Raw genomic sequence first — 13,085 nt, 5'->3', positions numbered from 1 at the left:
TGTATTCAGCAGCTACTCAGCACAAGAAACTGCTAATAAGAGTTCCAGTCAAGGCAGAAGAAGAGAGGAATGCCTTGGTATGAGAGCCAGAGACAATCGTCTAACTGAACTTTATGTGAAGACATACAGCACAACAAAGTTGTTAATGTGCAAACAGGTATTGAAATAACTAAGCTGTTGTTTCCTCCAGGTATTAAGAAATACTGTTTTACTTGCATCAATTTTATCTGACCAAGGTCAATGAACCCCTTACCCGAAGTCTGTTCCAGCACTTGCTCAGTGTCACTCATGATGTTCCATCAGCAGGCCCTTCTGAATCCGTGTCTGTAGGTTTAAATTAGATCTGCTGAGGTAGTTTCCTGAGCTTCTGAGAACAATTGTTTCAGGCCAATCTGGAACTTAGAAGTCTGGTACTTCCAGACATTGCCTTGCCTTAGAAACCAAGTTTCCTGCCAACTTCATATTTCAGTCACATTCTCAGGATAAAACCCTCATGGTTTCCATTAAATTAAATATGTTGCATTTTACAGTGCATCTACTGCAAGAAGTACTGGTACAGGAGACAACAATCACTGCTGCAAAGATGTGTCAGCTAGTTAATTGGTTTGAAGAGAGAAGTTGAGCTCCTCCATTGAGCTATTTGTGCACCAAAAGCCTTATCATGTGAGCACAGATACTTGCATTTTTGATGTCGTTTCTTATGTGCAGTAGACTCTTTCACCCTTGCTAATCCTTGCACTCCAAGAGTTGCTTTATATTTTGTGTTGAAATTATCTCCAGTACAGCATTGTTTTTTAAAGAGTGATACAACCAGTTTCTCTACCACCAGATTGACGCTGATGTCTTCTGTTTTTTCAAAAGAAATGCTGCAAGGGTGTGATTTGGAGGAGTATTTTTTTTCCTGCAAGCTTTTAACAATTGTAAAGAAATTATGTAATGTGGTATAGCGATAGTAGCAGATTTTCAAGAGCAAAGAAGCAAACATGCAAGTAGCATGAAGTCTTTCTAGGTTGGCACGTACAGATTAAAATGTGCTGGCTGATCTGCAGCTCGTTTGCATTCACTGTAACAATCAGTAGCCTGCCACAGGGCTATGAGCCAGCTGGAGCCTGGAGCTGTATTTAGATTGCTCTGCTTTATGGATGCAGGTCTCATTAAATATCTTCTCTCCATTTGCAGTGCAGTTGTTACATGGGGCCTGCTCTGATGTCCTGTTCCCGCTATTGAATGTTTTATGCTGCATGCTGGTTGGTAATTCTGGGCAGTTGGTCGAGGATTTGGTATGTACTCATTCACACAAAATATTCTGCCTTTTTATAGTGACTGAAGAGGACTGTGGTAAGTAAAGCCTGTGTTTTGTGATGACGCCAGTAAGATTGCATAAGGCATAGATCACTGACAGTTAATTAAACTGTAATTAAAAAGAAATGCAATTGTAATTGAATTTCCAGTATTGCTGGCTAAAGCATGTTCTGTGTTAGTGATCCTAAACAGTCTCTGAACTCAGAACTCAGTGCTTGCACATGGAGAGAACTGATTCATGTGTGTGGCGTCTGACATGAAGTGCCAGATTGGATCTCAGGAGGAGTGATGAAATGCAAGTGCATTTAGAAGAGACAACTAAAACACATGGTGAGCTTGCTTGCATCCTCCTGTGGTTTGGGACAGTCTAGGTCAAATTTGGCTGCAGTTTTCATTTTTAAGAACTGAGCTCTCTGCCCAGCTTCCCTGTGATAGGTAAGATCTGAGCAACTCCTTTCTAGGAAAAAAAAAAAGTAAAAAAAAAAGTACCCTCGAAGCACCTGTTACACCTATAATAGTTGGTATTTATACAAGGGAATCGTTGGGGAAATTATCTAATACAATCAGGTCAGTGGGCCTTGATAAATTTATGTTTCTGTTCCTTTATGACAAATGAGAATGTCAAGACACAGCTCAGCATGAGTATGTTAACATTTGTATACATTTGTCATTTTAGTAAACTTACTGGGAAATAAATCAGTCCTTACCTATTCATGTTAAAATTTATTTCTAGAGTTTGGTATATTTGCTAAACAAAAGATGTCTGCCTTAATAGTTTGTCTTGCTATATTTGAAGAAAGAGCTAGTTAATTTAATACCACTGACTCTCATCTCATAGAAACATAGAATGCTTTGGGTTGGAAGGGACCTTTAAAGGTCATTTAGTCCAACCCCCCTGCAAGGAGCAGGGACATCTCCAACCAGATCAGGTTGTTCAGAGCCCCGTCCAACCTGGCCTTGAATGTTTCCAGGGATGGGGCATCCACCACCTCTCTGGGCAACCTGTTCCAGTGCTCTACCACCCTCATTGTAAAAAATTTTCTTCCTTATGTCTAATCTGAGTCTTCCCTCTTTTAGTTTAAAACCATCACCCCTTGTCCTATCACAGCAGGCCCTGCTGAAGTTTATCCCCATCTTTCCTGTAGGCCCCCTTGAGGTACTGGAAGGCTGCTATCAGGTCTCCCCGGAGCCTCCTCTTCTCCAGGCTGAACAGCCCCAACTCTCTCAGCCTGTCCTCATACGAGAAGTGCTCCAGCCCTCTGATCATCTTTGTGGCCCTCCTCTGGACCCTCTCCAACAGCTCCATGTCCTTCTTATGTTGGGGGCTCCTGCTGTGGTCTCACCAGAGTGGAGTAGAGGGGCAAATCACCTCCCTTGACACGCTGGCACACCTCTTCCACATCCTCTAACACCCCTTCCCTTCCTGTTAGCTTTTCCTCCTTATTTTTCTTTTTTTGGGGTTTTTTGTTTGTTTGTTTTGTTTTGTTTGTTTGTTTTTGTTTGTTTGTTTATTGAGGTTCCACAGCTGTCTCTTGGAGTGAGGTAATCTAGATCAGTGATGCAAGAAAACATCTGCTCTCAAACACCGTATCCATTTATCAGTGTGAGCTTCGGCCAGGAAACATTCAATCTTAATACACTTTTATCTCCATGAACTACTCTTCAGGAAACAAGATAACAGAATAGAAGCTCATTTTATGCAGCCACTTATATACTTTTATTACAAAAGACCACAACTACGGTAGACTTTTTTCTTTCCCTGCATGAGCCTAGAAACACATAGTCTGTTACCACCTAAAAAGCTCAGTCTTCCAAAGACCTTGCTACAAAATTTTCTTGTATTAATCCAAAAAAATAAGCATACACCATTAATGGATTGTGTAAAACATGCAAATGTGTATCCAGGAGGAGATAATTTTAATTCCTTAATTATTTGCAATTAATGCATTATTTGTGATTTGCAATGGCCTGTGGGCTTAATGTGGTTAAAGAAAAAGCTGCCAATATAATTCTATATTGTATAATTCTAAACAGCTGCTTGAGAAAGGTATTTGTTTATGTCCATATCTTGAATTACACCTGTGTGTTATGTACTTGTCTAAATTGCTACAGAAACTTAGACATGACAACATCCACCAGACCGCACATTTGAAAGTTATATGAAATGTATTTGAAATCATAAGCCTAAGCAGAGGTAGATGACAGAGCCCCAGAAGGAAAAAGAATTCTCTTTATTGTAGAATAGCTTAAATTATAAAAACTACTGATTAAAAGGGTGTCTTGGGACCAGGATGCACTAAAATGCTGCAATATACTGCACTGGTAACAAGCTGCTCATGAGGGTACAGCCCTCTTCCTGAATCAAAATGAGCAGAATGAATGTCATTTTGCTGGTATAAATGCAGCTCTACTAGTGACTCTTGCCACCATAACGAGCATCACACCTTTACACACCTTGAGCCATGAGGCTAAATCCTGCTGCTCTCTTGCTTGATGTTCAGAAATCTGCACAGGAACAAGTCCATAGTGCTGACAGTGAGAAGTTACTGTGCAGAAGAGGATAATTGCCCAAGTATTGGTTAAAGAGTAGGGGGAAAAAAAACCAAACAAACTTGGCTTCATTTTGTGAGGAACACATTGTATTCTAGTTCTCCTAAGCTGATTTTGGATTTCACAAAGTCACAGCTACACACTTTAGCAGCAGGCTGGAACTTGGAGGTAATTTTACCAGCATGCAAAATTGCTAGAGATCTCAACAACAAAGGAGATAAATCACGTAAAGAACAAGAACATCCTAAAGGAAAAGCCCAAATAGGATCCCTACTGGTCTGTTAATCGTTGAAATTTGCCTGATAGATGAGGGAGGGAATAACTGTGTTTAAGGCTGCTGAATTTCTAGCCAGAGCACACTGTGGTGGTTAAATTTATCCTTCTGTCCCCAGCTGCACAGTGCAGACTTGGCACAACATGTGAATCTCAAAGGAGCTGGCTCTAATAGAACCCACAACTATGTCTTGTGGCTGAAGAAGCATTTTCTCCAAAGATGGCAAACAGGCATCTTTCTTTTTGTTCCCTGGCCACATGCCTACTTTGGGCTGATTAAAACTTTGCTCTCAAGTAGAAGGATAAAGATTTCACTCCTTGTGCAGTAAATATATACAATATAGAATCTGAATGTATTTTAATAATGTATAATTATCTAAAAACTGAACATAAAATAAATCTAGAACCAAAGGCATAGTTTGGACGAGGACAAATTCTGGATCTAAAAATCGACCTAATTTTACACTAGTACAGATTTTTTTGTCTGACTCTTTATAACATAGGAATGACTACAAAATTGAATATACTGGATTTATTGAACAATAACTTCACCCAGTTGTGGAATTTCACAATACTTTGTCAAATTATGTGGACTGCTAGCATGCATGCTAGTTCTAATTTAGTGACATTTATGATTATTTACAGTCATGAAAAAAGTAAACTCTGCAAACATGCAGATCATGCAAGAACTCATATCTTCTTAAACACAGCTGAATAGATAGCAGTGTTTCTAAATGAAACATCATGTTTAAAATGTTTTACCTTATTAACAATAAATTACTGTGGCATCACTGATCAACAGTACAAAGATATAGTGTGCATTGTCTAAAGACTGATCAGAAGGCAACATCATTGCTACCATCATAAAAATTGGAGAAATGCTAATGAACTTATATACATATATAATTTAAAACCATATGAACAACACTGAGCAGAAGATATGCACTTCCATCTTTCCCTATTTTTTCTATTAAATAAGGCAATAATAAAAAGTATAGCATTACAACAACCTACTTAAAACTCTAGATACTGAGTCCTGCCATAATGCAGTGCTCAGAGGAATGTGCAAAAATAAACTTGGATTTGCGCTTTGATTCAGCATTGTGTAAAATTAAAACAAACAAACAAACAACAAAACCCACACCAAACCAGTAACTGTTCCAGAGTCGACTCTCAGAAAAAACAAAAGAAAAGCTTCTGGGAGAATTCAAGTTGACAAAGCTGTTCTTTCAGCCCGAGGCACTATTTGGAATATCTTGAGCATCTGCTAAATGTAGTTTTTGGCTGAAGCAAACCATTAAGGAATAACATTTTCACATATAGATAAAGTATAAACAAGATAGCGTAGTTTCATGTAACACTGCTTAGTCCTGTGACAGGTATGCACCAGTCCAGATGAATTCAGTTCTATTAAATCCTGTGCTTGTTCTCAACCAGTAGATTAATCTTCCTCAATGAGACGTAAGCATTACATACCTCCTTCTGGAGGAGGTGGATCAAGGTGGATGGCAGATTATTTTTATCACTATTATGTGCTGTTATTATCACATTCCATCTGTGTTCTTTATGAGAGCTAGCCTTAAGCAGCTTTCCACAGGCACAGAGAATGTATACACCAGTGCAGTAACTTAAGTCCCAAACCAGAGTCTCACCTTCCTCAATTTATACACACTGCGTAACATCAGAAATAACCAGACTGCAGTACAAACTGAATGCAACACTCCTCAACTGTATTCCTAGCTTATCAAAAGCTAAGAATACTTTATGATGTAAAAGACAAGCTAAGAGATCTAGCTTTATCATCTTCTGGGTGGGCTAAGAGCACACATTTCTTCCATTACCAGAGTTCTGCTGAAGTGTTTGACTCAACCAAAGTCTGACCCTAGAAATAAGAAGTTAGGTCAGTCCACTGTTCACAGTAAAATCAGTGATAGCTGCACATCTTGCTATTAAAAAAAACCTAAAGAGTAATAGGATAGAACATTTCTGAATGCTATAGAAGGAATGTCAGTGTATGTTTATGTTTGTTCCAGAATGTCTCAGCAAGATGCATGTAGAAAGACCCTGCTTCTGACCAGCTCTGCCATCGACTGTCAACACATTGTCTAAAATCATACAGGCTAGCTAAATAAATTACCAGAAAAAAACCAGCCTGTAATTAAAAGTGTTAAGATCCAGTCATTTATGTATTGGAAGAACCTAAAATCCATGTTATATTACAGTGCTAAGTTAAAAGAAAGGACGTTATTGAAGATACCAGTTACTGGGGAAACATACTGTAATTTGATTACACTTAACAATAATTATAATGCAAAACAGACACTTAAGAAAAAGGATACATAGATGAATTAAGTTCTTCTAGCTGCAATATAAATGTAGAAAGTATCAGAAATGGCATTTCAGTTAGTCAAGTAAAAGCAACAATTATGCTGATATGATGAAATAAATACGTTAAAACAATGAAGGAAATCACTAATAGTTTGGGCTGAAACATATGATTTTATTAAAAAAGCAAAGCAAACCTGCAATGAATTCCAGACCAACAGAGCTAGGTCCCAAATTAAGTTTAAATCTGCTGATCGTGGGCAATTTAAATAAATGTTAAGAGTTTTGGTTTTTAAGGAAATACACTAGAGAAACTGGAAGTATGGAATACACAGATCTAAATTTCTTGTTATGTGTGGTCTTTCCCAGATGTAGGAGGATGGACCACAGGGAAAACAGCCATAGTTCCCGAGTACATTTGCCATCTCTAAACAGGCCTACATCCTCACACAGTTTACAGCTAGGCTGCTCCACTCACCAAAACAAGCAGCACCCTATAAAAAAAGAAAACAAGGTACTGTGCTTTCTCAAAACCAAGATAAGCCCTGCCCTCATGGCTTGGTTCATTGCAGAACTATTTTCTCCTCAACTGTAAATTGCTGCTTGCCCAGTAGTGTTGTTTTCCTGAGTAAAGTTCTGTGTGTTCTGCCTTCCCAGTACTTACATCTGACAGCAGCCTATCCAGGTTGGAGTCACTGGCTAGTTTTCTTTTATCTTCAGGGAGTTCTTCCAGCTCTCCGTAGAGCTCCAGATTGAGGCGAGCAAGCTTCTCCTGCATACTCCGCACATGCTCCATCTGCTCTATGGAACATTCATTTCCTAAAAGGATGAGCAACAGCTTTAGATAAAGAAACCTGAGAGAGCAAATGAAGGTGCGAAGATGCAGCTTTTTACATCAGAGAAGAGGAATTTAAACGTCACATTTACAAGTTAATTTGCTTTCTCAATGATTTCTCCCTGTTTCACTACTGAAGTTTCCGTCATCCTGTTGTGTTGTGCTGAACTTATAACTATCAAATGTACTAACTGGTTTTTATAACATACATGTTTTTTCTATACTCCTGAATTTCTCTGATTTAGGAAGGCCCTGTTTTTTCACTTTAAATATGAACACAGTAAACCATCTTTCTAATTTTGATTAATCTTGGGGGTTTCTTTCTTGTAACTGATGCTTTACATAATACAGACTTTTCAGTTTCTCCTGTAAAATCAGTGTGGAATTGACATGCTGACCTAAAACTTGCAAAAGCATGTATGCATCTTTCTACACAGTGCAGGGTAAAAAAATGGAAGCAGAAGAGCGTCTCCTCCACCAGCTGTGAAGTAGTAAGAATAGTAAGATGCTAAGACAGAAAACTGAGCTGGGTAAAACACAACTTGCATTGTATTTCATAAAAGTTATTATCAACAGTCTAAAGGTTTAATGTGCTGCAAAATCAGGTGCTAAATACAGTTACTTCTCATTATTCCTGTAATATCATAAATAAGTGACTTTAAACTTGGTATCTTAAATCCATAAGCCAAGGTGTTGCTTTTGGTATGCCCTGCTGGAAGGAAAAATGAAATGGCACTTGAAGCATCTCACACCGAAGACAACCTTACAATAGCATTATCATTTAAAAATGCGGTAAGATCCATTAAGTTGTGTTAAACCTAATTTCATAGAGCAGAGACCAGTATGACAAACTGGCAGTCTGTCCATACAGCACACTTGTTTGCCAATGTCATAGCATCAGATAGCTACAAAAACAACTATTGTATACAAACAATTCATGCACTTACCAAATGCTTGAAGTTTGCCAGAATGGAAGTCATTCAGGAGACTCAGAAGTCCCCTTTCCATTTCCTGGACATCTGATACATCTGTGAGAAAGGAATGCTGGATTGGTGCTGCCTGTGCCCCTTTTGCTTCACCTCCTGGAGGTTTGGCTTTCTCTTTTATTACCCTGAAAAATAAATAAATAAACAAAACAAAAACATTACTTTCTGCTTTCACTTTCACTCAGAATCTGAAATGTAACGTAAGTGTACATCTGGGCATTGATAATAAAATGGAAAATATCAAATACATATTTCAATCATTCAAGTTAGAAAATGGATCACCAGTTTGTCTTGAGGATAAAGAACAACATCGCTATCTTAACAGTTCAATACTGCAAAATTCAGGATTCCAACAACCCGTTTTCCTATGAATAGTGGGAAACATCAATGGAGCACGTGTATGTAATGGCCATCTTAATAATCACCCAACATGGCACATTATCATCCAAAAATCATCTGCAAACTCTCTTTAAGCCGGAGGGAAAAACCATCAGCAATCATACACTCCTGTTGTTGCAAATCATACACTCCTGTTGTTCCTGCATACACTCCTGTCTGCAACCAGTGTGCAAAACAACTTATTATAACCTATATAGGAAGGTGGCCTTGCCTCTAGGTAAGTTTTCCTAGAGCTCCTTCTTCCCACCTTCAAAAAACATCCCAGTTTTGTAAAACTCATCATCAAAAGCAATCTCCCAGTCCTCTAACACATACCAAATGGAATTAGTCTGTGCCGGAACAAATATTAAATGCGCTAAAAAGTCTCTACAGCCCCCTCAGCAACAAAACCATCAAAATTCCTGGATCACACACATTTTTCTGTAAACATAAAATTTATTCAGAGCACCATGTGCCCATAGAAACTACATGAATGAAAATGAATAACCATTATAAATCCAAATGAACGTGCAATTGATATAGAAGTTAAACAATTACCAGTGAGAAGCAGCATATTCTGTCTCTGACCCAAAGAAGACAGACAGACTCCATCCTAACCTTTAGCTCCTAACCTAATTCAGGTAAGGGACTGTTTTCGTCTCTGATTTGCCCATCCATGTGTGCATGCAGCCTTTCTCTCACATTGGCATGGCTGCTTCTGCAGCCTCATGGCGAGTCTGTTCAGAATCTGATTCAGTGAAAAATTTTGAGCTCAAAAATTAAAATTTAGAATACCATGGGATATTAAAAAAAAAAATCACAGGCTTGGTAAAGAGGCTTGATTTAATTACTGAAGATAATACGGTTCACAGCACAGTAAGCCCCACCCTTCCCTTGAATACTCCCATGCTCTGCAAGTCATAAATTCTCTCTTTCCTATGGGAAATAGTCATCCTTTTTCCAGTGTAACAGCTTCTGTAGTCTATAAACATCATATAGATTACATAGTCTATATGCTGGAACCTAACGGTCTAACAGTTATCATATCTCAGAGCAACCCATCTGAACTCAGGTTTAACTTCAGCTATGTCTGCTTCAATTTCAGACTTAAGGAAACATTTATATGCCAGAAAGGTCATTGCTTTTTTCTACCTATATCTGAAGTTTAATACAATATATTACTGCTCCTGGAAAACTTATTTCATTGTTCAAACATATTCATTGTTGAAGATGCCCCTGCTCCTTGCAGGGGGGGCTGGACTAGATGACTTTTAAAGTTACATTCCAACCTAAACTATTCTATGATTAGATTCTTGTAGAGGAAGGGGAAATGAATTACATCCTCCTACTCTGCTATCCTAACAGCAGTTAATCCTCACATTCTTTATGTCAATTATCATTCCTCTTTGGAGAGTTCAAGAAATTGCCTGTATTATCACTGCTTGGTAAGCTTCACTTAACAATTGAACAAAAATGTCCTTTTCCAAAACAAAGCAAAGAGGACATTTTCTTCTCTAGCCAATATTGTGGGCTACAATAAATGAATTTCTAGTACATTCCAGAATAGCGTTTAGTCTTAATAAGCTATGCAGTCAGCTGCAGGCACCACTATTTTATAGCACATAAGTATTTATTATTATTTCCCTCAAAATATTAACACATTTTCCCTTAAAAAAATGTATAGACTTTACATTGCAGAAATGCATTACATTTCCATCAGGCCAGTACTGGATCCTTCAAACAAAAGCTGTGCCAGAGAGTTCAGTATGTAATCTTCAGGTAATAATACAGATTGATAAACTCAGCTGCCTCTCTCCAGCTAACATTTCACTTTAAAATCCCTCTGCACTCATTTATGAACTGCATCTGCCACAGCCAAGAAACGTATTTTCTAATATGCAGGAAAATTAACATTCTCAAACTGAAATAGAACTGTAATCAATAACACACAAGCTATTCCAAAATGGTACTTTCTCAAGAGCTGAATGCCTCTGCACAGGAGTACAGCCTGGGAGCTACCACTGCTCCCACTGACAGGTCCCCAAACAAAAAACACCAGGAAATTCCAGTTCCAGCTCATCCTGTTCAATTTACGTCCTTAATTTCCTGCCTGACTTGTCAGTTTCAACCTTGCAGTCATGTAATATTTTATTTGTTCCTCACAGCTGTACATCTGGGGCTCTGCTGTCTCCCATACAATGTCCACATTTGCCATATTTGGTCACTCAATTCTTTGTCCTTCAGCAGTGCCATCAGGCTATCATTGCTTCAGCTAAATTGTTACCAGTATGAGTCTACAGCATTGTGTAATGTTTTACAAAGCTTACAAGAAGACTATCAAGCACCTTCCTTTTCTGTAAAACAACCATTATATTGCATTACACACAAATTGCTATGCTAAAAAAAGACACAGCATTAACAAATTTTCCACAAGTCTGAAGGTCTTTCTTTTCATTCTGTCCCAGCCAGTCTAAACACCCTTTAGACTGTCTGAGCATTGGCAGGGTTCTAGCTCTCACTTGCACTGAGCTTGCCAGATGCTCCCAAGCTTACCGTTTCAACTTTGGTTTTTGTACTGCAGGCTGTGGTGCAGGATTTGAAAAGGCTGTACTTTTACTGACTGGCACTGAGTTTTTCTTGGAGTTAGTAACTTGAGCAGGGTGACTGGTAGATGATTTGGGGCTCCTTCTCTTGATTTTCCTTTCTTCCATTTCTTTGAATTTACTGCATCTAGACTAATTTCTTTTCCTTGAAAGGGAAAAAAGAAAGTAAGAAACATCCATTAATACTGGCATCTACAAGAAAAGCAAGGGAAAAAAAAAACTAGGTCATAATGCATGGAAATACAGCTTTATAGTTTCTTCAAAGATGAGCACTCACTCATTTCTTCAAACAAGAGAATCCAGTTTTCAGGAGAAGCTGCCCAGGCCTGCCTGATCGGCAAAACAGGCAGAAATTAAAATCTTTTGCATCAGTTTTAGCTGACAGGTACGTCAAAGTGATCTCAAGCATTCTGTCCCATGGATTATTGCTTTAAAACACTGTGACTCCCCAAGTCCATGCCAATCAAACAACTGAGAAACGATGGTGGCACCAGGATGCTGTGATTCATCCTTGCCAAATAACCTCCCCCTAAAGGGAGAGGCAACGGCCTTGTCAACACCTAGTTCATATCGAGTTATTACTGCTACGATACATACTACTGACAGGCGCTAGCTTACTGCTATCATAGGCGCTGTTAGTGGGTGCTACCCACTAATCTCCGCTGGGAGAGGGGAAAGGCCTCCTCTGGGATCCAGAACCCCAGGGAGGCGGCGGCAGGTAGGGTGGGCACAGCGCTGTGAACCCTGGGCGTCATCGCTGACCCACCGGGAGCCATTTCCCCGCCGCCACCTCCCGCAGTAACGACCCCCGCCCTCAGGCACGGGCAGCCCCCACTACACGTCGCCATTTTATCAGCACGGAGACGCGTGACACCGCCCGCCACCCCGGGATGAGGAGCACAAGCACCCTCTCCCCCACAGCCCCTCACCAACGGCCTCCCCCTCCTCTCCGGCGCACGTTAAACCGCCGCCGCATGCCCTGCCCCCCGCGCCGGCCCCGCCCCCTGCCCGCCTGCTACTTGTGGGGAGGCTCCGCCCCCGGAGTCGCGCGCGGACCCCCGGCCCCGCCGGCCCTTACCCCTCCCCCGGGCAGCGGCAGGCTCAGCCCGGCGCGCGGGTCACACGGCCCGCCCTGCGAGATGCATTGTGGGAGTGGTGCCTCGGCGGGCAGGGCGACTACCACTCCCAGAACCCCCTGCGGCAAGAAGCGGTGGGCTTGTGACGCGTCCTGAGAGTGGCCGAGCGCTTTCCTGCGCATGCGTGAGAGCTGAACTTCTCCCCACCCCTCCCGCCCCCAGCGTGCCAGGGGGTGGGGCGCGCGAGGAGCCGGAGGAGCCGTTAACGGCTGAAAGGGGCAGGGCCGGCAGCCGCCTTCTGCTGCGCCCCGAGGGGCAGCCGGGGGCGGTTACGGGTGGCTGTTGTGCACGGCTGCTTCCGAAAGGAACCGCTGCCTCTGGCCTCCGCGCCTCCGGAGGGGCGGGAGCTCTCCGCTGCCGCCGCGGAGCCCTTCATTCAGCAGCGTGCACACGCGTGTAGGCTGGTCACGGAGGCTGGAAATGCCGGTGAAATACCGAGTCCCGTAGCTCTAAAATGTGAGAAACGGAGAGGGAATAGAGGGTTGTCGCCTTCTCGACGGTAGCGCGTCTCACGCCCCACAGGACGTTTGGAGTTCTGTCTGTGTTCACCGCCGGAGATACAGAGGCTCGAACGTGGATGTGTTTTGTAGGTTTGCGTCTTTCGTTTGGTGCGAGACCGACTGCAGTCAGTGGCAGGGCCTGTGCTCCAGATGGCAGCGTCACTTCGCGCTCTGGAGCGCCTCAAGCCGTGGCTCTT

At 41.3% G+C, this 13,085-nt stretch overlaps 1 protein-coding gene across 3 annotated transcripts; it reads right to left on the bottom strand.

The window, feature by feature from the left end:
* Window positions 1-4,642: 4,642 nt before the first annotated feature.
* Window positions 4,643-12,467, bottom strand: CCDC28A (coiled-coil domain containing 28A). Of its 3 annotated transcripts, none has more exons than XM_086745356.1 (6): window positions 12,331-12,467; window positions 11,203-11,397; window positions 8,233-8,396; window positions 7,115-7,269; window positions 6,465-6,487; window positions 4,643-5,409 (listed from the first exon to the last, which is right to left on the bottom strand). In XM_086745356.1, exons 2-6 carry the CDS (start codon window positions 11,358-11,360, stop codon window positions 5,355-5,357), a joined length of 555 nt encoding a protein of 184 aa, XP_086601482.1. In that variant the 5' UTR covers window positions 11,361-11,397; window positions 12,331-12,467; the 3' UTR covers window positions 4,643-5,354. The 3 variants fall into 3 exon arrangements, with proteins under 3 accessions (XP_086601482.1, XP_086601483.1, XP_086601484.1); XM_086745357.1 differs by lacking the exon at window positions 12,331-12,467 and adding an exon at window positions 12,182-12,236; XM_086745358.1 differs by lacking the exon at window positions 12,331-12,467 and adding an exon at window positions 11,530-11,549.
* Window positions 12,468-13,085: the final 618 nt, after the last annotated feature.

This window comes from Chlamydotis macqueenii, chromosome 3 (genome assembly GCF_036417535.1).
Source record: "Chlamydotis macqueenii isolate bChlMac1 chromosome 3, bChlMac1.mat, whole genome shotgun sequence".
Classification (NCBI taxonomy): domain Eukaryota; kingdom Metazoa; phylum Chordata; class Aves; order Otidiformes; family Otididae; genus Chlamydotis; species Chlamydotis macqueenii.
This window is presented reverse-complemented; position numbering and strand designations above follow the sequence as displayed.